Source organism: Achroia grisella, unplaced genomic scaffold, assembly GCF_030625045.1.
Source record: "Achroia grisella isolate CSIRO2021 unplaced genomic scaffold, CSIRO_AGI_Agris_v1 utg856, whole genome shotgun sequence".
NCBI lineage: Eukaryota > Metazoa > Arthropoda > Insecta > Lepidoptera > Pyralidae > Achroia > Achroia grisella.
The window spans coordinates 324,297-331,213 of record NW_026713045.1 but is presented as its reverse complement, the minus strand read 5'-3'; the positions used below and the strand labels follow the sequence as shown (position 1 = coordinate 331,213).

The following is a 6,917-nucleotide window of genomic DNA, read 5'->3' as shown; positions in this document are numbered from 1 at the left end:
TTAAAGCCTTGATATAATGACTATCTCGAACCCATACCATAAATAGAATGTATATCTTTATATACCTGAAAGAAAAGAAAACATACTTAACTGTGAGACTTGGAATTTGATAAATGCACTTGATAGCTTATAGACTATTCAATATAATATCAGCTAATAATATTTAACATAAAAAATACTGAAATACAATCTATAATCATCTTTTATGACATCCTAATAATGAAAAGGAATGACAAAACATTGTATTCTTGTTTGTTCAAATTTTATATGTAGTACAACTACAAAGTTAACAATTACGATTTATTTACCCAGCAAATAAGTTGTTTCTCCTTGAAGACTCTCCAAATGATCTTTGATCTCGTTATGCTCCCAAATGAATACATCATGAGTGGCACCACCATAAGAGGCGTCAATATTCATAATTTTTAAATTACTGTCAGCAATCTAAAAAATAGGACAAACATTATAAAGATATTTGCAGATAGTGACAAATATGAATAACTTGAGAATTATTTATACACTATGCAAATTTTACATAAAATACTGTACTTACAACTTGAACATTTAAAGAGTGGTAATGTTTTCTATTGAAAAATCTCTCTTCATTGACTGTTGGCCGAATTATAGCTACATGGGTGCTGTCGATACATCCTATAACACCAGGGATACCATACTGTGTAGCAAAACTGAAAAAGAAATATAAACTACTGATTATTTAAACATCAATTAACTTATGCTGATTCCTGAAATTAACAACAATATCATTTATAAATTTACAGCTACAAATAGTTGACTGAACTAAATTAATAGTATATGTATTATAAATCGACAAAGAGCATAAAATTCTATAAAGTTAAATCTTAATCATATTTAATATACATAAACTTACTTTCTCTTCAATATGTTCCTGTCTTCCCTGGACTGAGGAAATCTTATATATTTCCTTAGTATATAGGGTGTATTTAGGGCATCTGTTACATCCCTGATGCAGTTTGAGACAGACTGCTGAGCCATAGTGGTGTCTAAATTTTGTCCGACTGCACCCTGGTAGCTACCACTGGCATAAAAATTTAATGCAGTGAGAATCTGAAAAAAAAATAGATATGGGAATACTAAATAATAGGTAAATACTAAATTTTTTCATCTACAAAATGTACATAAGATCTTACTTTGGTTATTGGATCGATTGCTCAACTATTTTTAGGCATAATAATCGTACCACATACTGACAAAGATTCTCGAAGATTGACTGAGTCTGTATTTAGATACAAACTCGAAGTCGGGAATGGATCTTTAGAGGTACCTAGTACGCATTTTTCTTTTAAACCTGCGTCTTTCAATTTCTTCTTCATTGAGGGCTTCTAAAATTCCAGCCAATCTTGGCATAATGAAACTAAATCAAAATAAAGTAATGCTAAGTTGTAGGTTATATTGAACACAATAATATTTAAAAACACTAATTAGTTTAACTTTTATCACATTATTCACTGTAACACATTAACTGAATTATTAATTAATCACTTTTTTATATATTACAGCACTTATATACGTAAAATCCATACTTACGAAAGTAAAAAGTTAATTATTTAGGTTTCGTCTAGTTCGCACTTTAAATCACGATAAACGTGCTGTCAAAACGTCATAATAACGTACGAACGGATACTTCATGGTACGATTTGGGACGATCGAAACGATATTCTCCGTTTTCGGGCACGATTTCGGAATGAACGTTTTTCATGGTACGAATCACACGAAATATCGATCCGAAATTTCGGAATTGCACTTCGTGGTAGACCTACTATCTTTTTATATTACGCCATACAAGGGAAGGATGAGTATGAGGCGAAATAGAAGAACAGAAACGTTTCCATCCTTCTGACTTCTTTTTCTTTAAAAGTTTCCGGGTGGAGGCTGGAGGTGGGAGTAGGGCAGATAGATTGGTTTTCTGAAGTCATATCATTACAATATAATCTTTCTGCCTGTTTCCTGGATTTAATAGCTGTAGTACAGTACATTCATGGTCCCACCAAAGTGGAGAAGGAATTTTACTATTATTATGTTTGTTTACAGGAAAAACTTCATCAGCGACTTGAATCAAAATTTTTCTGAGGGCTTCAGAACAGTCCGATTCATTACCAGAAGTAATAGGAGGGAGGGATGATAATTTATTTTGTACACCAATTTGGAATTTATCCCATTTATTGTTATTATTTAACTTATGTTTGTAAAAGGAATTTCTTTTTCGAGGATGTTTTTTATGAATTGGTAATGAAATGATAATAGGAAAATGGTCACTCCTATATCCAGATGAAAGGATAGACCATGATAGAGAGGAAGATAAATTGGAAGAACAAATAGAGAGATCTACAGCACTATTTCTTTCAGTGGGAGCAGTAATACGAGTAGGTACTGGGTCATTTAAAACACACAGATTATGGGAATCAAGAAGGCCTAACAATTGCTCACCATGGTAATTAGAATAGGAGCTGCCCCAAGCTTGATGATGGCAATTGAAATCACCCATAATTAAAAAGGTTTAGGAAGAATTGAAAATAACTCATTTAAATATGCAATAATTGAAGAGGAAGGACGAGGTATATAACGGGAGACTAAACAAATGTCGCTGACAACAGCAGCAACCATAGAAATATTGTTTTTGTCAAAAAGAGGTAAAGAAATAGAAGAAAAATGAGTAGCTTTATTGATGAGTGAGCCCCACCATACCCATCTGGCCTATCATCTCGAATACAAGAGTATTCTGATAATTAGAAGGGGAGGGTATATTAAAATCTTTTATAATATTCTCATGGGCAACTTTATCATACCCAACATAGGATGGACGAGGAGATTTAGGTTTTAGGAATACGGTTTTTTTATAAGACTGCTTAAAAGCAGTATCATTATAAGTTTTTGATTCAGATATATTTTTTAAAGTACTAAATGATGTTCCATGTGCTGATGGCGTGGAAAGGACTTCAGCAAAACGCTTTGTAATAGCAGGGTGCAATTTTGAGGCCTCAGCATATGAGATACAATTTTCAGCCATATATAACTTTATTTGTTTTTGTCTATTGAATTCTGGACAAGATTTGCTAGTAGAAAAATGATTTCCTGAACATAAACAGCAAAAAGCATCTTCAACATCACATGTTTTTCCTGTATGATTTTGACCACTTTTAAAACAACGTGGCTTTTACCTTTTTTTTTGCATTGAATTTTAGTGTGACCATAACGACAGCAATTAAAACATTGTATAGTTGGATAAGTGTATAATTCCACTGGTAACGAATATTCTTTTTGGTAGTACCTGACCATCAAATGTGACTACTACTGTCTGAGAAGGTTTCCAGGTGGGAGAGCCATCAACTACAACTTTGTAATTTAGCCGTCATACTTTAAGTATATTGCCACAACCGATAGAAACAGAAATACTCGGAACACCTCGTACCAGACCCATACGTGTTATATTAAATGTTGGTATAAAAGCCTGTAATTTGTAATCATTTAAACTGTTATGATTAATGAATGTATTAGCATCATGGTAAACTGAGAAAGACAACGCCATTTTATTTTGTCCAATGCGTTTTACACTTCCATTAATAATGTTTTTAAAATACTGTTTTTTGAGGAATTTACCAAATGTCACAGGGTGAAGTGTAGTACCGTCATTTGGAGACTTTTCTTATCTTACTACATGAACTAAGTATGGAGGATGGTCTGTGGGTTCATACATTTTCCTTCCTACTGGTTCAGAAATATTATTAATTTCATTTGTTTCTTTAGATGTGGATGGATGAGGGGGATCTAAATTTACAGATTGTGGAGTGGTAATCACTTCCGTGAGAGGTTTTTGTATTTCAATACCATTATTTATGTCATCTGTACAGTGGCAATCTGTAATTTTATTTGAAGAATTTTTTCTTCTCCGTTTATTACAACTTTTATAAAATCTTTGTAACCGACTGTTTTATTGATCAGTTTGAACAAGACGTATCGGTTTCCATACTCGATTCGCATGAAATTGTAACATAGTTAGAAGCCGGAGGGACGAATCCCCCCGGGTCGGGGGAATCGTCCATAGAAATGAAAAAACGAAAAACTTACCAATAAAACAGCTAACTATATATACAAACTAAATAATAGATATTAAAGAACTAAATACAGTATCACAATCACTAAATAATGAAAAATAAGTGTACAATTTAAATCAAAAGAAAAAACGCGCCCGCCAAGTTTAACGTTTCCCGCCTTTTCGTCGGTTGGGTTGCCCATTTAGTTTGCAGTACAGTTCGATCACATTATCACCACAAATTGATTTTTTTTTAATAAATTGTTGTTATTGTGTATAAATAATCAGAGTACGTCTTAATTTAATAAGTGTAGTTGTAATACGATCATTGGCAAGCTATTTTTAAATTTCATATCCATTTGTACGTCCCTAGCAACGAAATTATATAATTGACACAAACAACAACATAGAATAAATACTACTAATTAGAATCTACTCTCTAGACCAGTTAACGTAGTAGAAATGGAAATACTATTAATAAATATTTACTAATAATATATTTAATGATTCAAGTAAGGTAAAATAAAAAATATCTCATTTTTTTCCTACTAAGTAATAAGATGGATATTGCATATTCAGTATCAGTTACGACATCTAACTAGTACTAGATAATGTTTATCATTTCTATAAAAAATAGAACTTAATTTCGTAGGTAAAAATAAATTTAGTATTTTATCAGGAATATTAACAACATTTAGCAATTTTTTATCAGAGTATTTACAACATATAGTAGTAATATAAATTTAAATCTGGTAACATTGTTTACTTCCATAATCTTTCTTTCCATTTTATACCTTGTGGAAAAATGGCTGATAATAAATTATATGAAATCTTAGGAGTTTCTAGAAATGCAAGTGATTCCGAAATAAAAAGGGTAAGTAAGAGTAATAGTTTAGATGGATACAGTTTATTTAAACGTTGCTAGAAAAAAAACACATGTCATTTCGACTTTGATGCATGCTACTATAAATTCCATTGTCTCAATCGATTAATGATTTTTATCGAATTTTTTTACAGAACTATCATAAATTGGCCAAGGAATTTCATCCAGATAAAAACCCCGCTGCAGGTGATAAGTTTAAAGAAATTAGTTACGCTTATGAAGTTTTGTCGGATCCTAAAAAACGACAAACCTATGATAAATATGGATTGAAGGGATTACAGGAGGGTGGTGGCCATGGAGGTTTCCCACCTGAGGAGTTTCTTGGTCACTTCTTTGGTGACATATTTGGAATGGGTGGCAGTAGAGACAGGGGTCCTGCTCGTGGAGAAGATACAATCCACCCTCTCAAAGTAACTTTAGAGGATATGTATGTCGGAAAAACTGCAAAGTTGCAATTAAGTAAAAACGTAATTTGCGGTCCTTGTAAGGGTATTGGCGGAAAACCAGGAGCAGTTGTATCTTGTAAGGATTGTCATGGACAGGGTATAAAAGTGTCTTATCAACAGATCGCCGCCCATATGACTCGCCAATTCCAAACACGCTGTCCAACATGCCATGGACAAGGTGAAACAATCAATGACAAGGACAAGTGCCCAAAATGCAAAGGTAAAAAAGTTTTGAATGAGACTAAAATATTGGAGGTACATGTTGACAAGGGCATGCGGGAAAATCAGAAGATTTACTTCAGAGGGGAAGGTGATCAGCAACCTGATACTCAACCTGGAGATGTCATTATTGTGCTTCAACAGAAACCTCACGATGTGTTCCAAAGGACTGGTGATGACCTGGTCATGAAACATGAAATTACATTGACAGAAGCATTGTGTGGTTTTCAGTTTGTTGTCAAACACTTAGATGGTCGGGACTTGCTAATTAAACATACAGCCGGTGAAGTCATAAAACCTGGAGATTTAAAAGGGATACAAGGTGAAGGTATGCCTCAGTATAAGAACCCATTCGAGAAGGGCAATTTGTACATAAAATTTGATGTTGTTTTCCCAGAAAATAATTTTGCCTCTGAAGATAAGTTGAAAAAAATTGAATGTATTTTGCCACCACGTCCAGCCTTTGTTATGCCTACTGGTGATGATGTTGAGGAAGTCAATTTGATGGATTACACAGCCAGTGAGCGAGGCAGAGGCCGTGAGGAAGCTTATGCCAGTGACGATGATGAGCATATGCATGCTGGCCCTAATGTACAGTGTGCTCATCAGTAGTTCAATTTACATCCTCTATGGATTCCTACTCAAACCTCACACTATATAATTTTATATAGGTAGTTTAATATAAATAATATTATTACCTACTACACCTTACATATTTTACAAGCTGTTGTTATTTAACAACTGCCTACAAATATGAAAAAAAATTGTGACCCCCAATTGCAATGTAATTTGTGATCAAAGGCCACAAGACAATCAAGTGTAGACATTTATCTTTAATATTTGTTTAAAATAGTAGTGTTTTTTTACATCATGCTATTCATTCCAATGACATTTTGTATGGCAGAGGCAATAATCACTTGATTTTAATGTAATTTTGTTTTATTTCATATCAGTAACATTCTCATCTGTAAAAACTGTCATAAAATATGCAATTATATGTATTAGGGTTGTAAACATGGGTTTTGGTAATTTGTGTCTCAAAGGTGTATAATGTATATGAATTAAATTATATGTGTATTATGTTCTGATAAATAAACAGGTAATTGCGACATTGATTTTAGTTTAAATAGAGATACATACATCTAACAAATTGTACACTGAATCATTATTGTCACTTACAATGCAACCCCAATTAAATAAATATTGTAGGACTTTGTTATTATTATTAATGCCATCTGATAATCAATTTATATTTAATTTCAAACAGTATTCTGCCAGACAAGAAGTGTTAAAATCGAAA

General features: G+C 32.8%; 1 protein-coding gene and 1 pseudogene across 1 annotated transcript; one reads left to right on the top strand and one right to left on the bottom strand.

The window, feature by feature from the left end:
• Positions 1-300: 300 nt before the first annotated feature.
• LOC131852729 (putative nuclease HARBI1) lies at positions 301-1,568 on the bottom strand (annotated as a pseudogene).
• A 3,250-nt stretch (positions 1,569-4,818) lies between these two features.
• LOC131852675 (dnaJ homolog subfamily A member 2-like) lies at positions 4,819-6,515 on the top strand. Its single transcript, XM_059203386.1, has 2 exons — positions 4,819-4,943; positions 5,087-6,515. Exons 1-2 carry the CDS (start codon positions 4,875-4,877, stop codon positions 6,227-6,229), a joined length of 1,212 nt encoding a protein of 403 aa, XP_059059369.1. The 5' UTR covers positions 4,819-4,874; the 3' UTR covers positions 6,230-6,515.
• Positions 6,516-6,917: the final 402 nt, after the last annotated feature.

Bases quoted from the DNA above. Each gene is read 5' to 3' on its own strand.
- LOC131852675 (XM_059203386.1), top strand. From the start codon at position 4,875: ATGGCTGATAATAAATTATATGAAATCTTAGGAGTTTCTAGAAATGCA. The intron at 4,944-5,086 runs GTAAGTAAGAGT...ATTTTTTTACAG, and splicing joins GTGATTCCGAAATAAAAAGG to AACTATCATAAATTGGCCAA.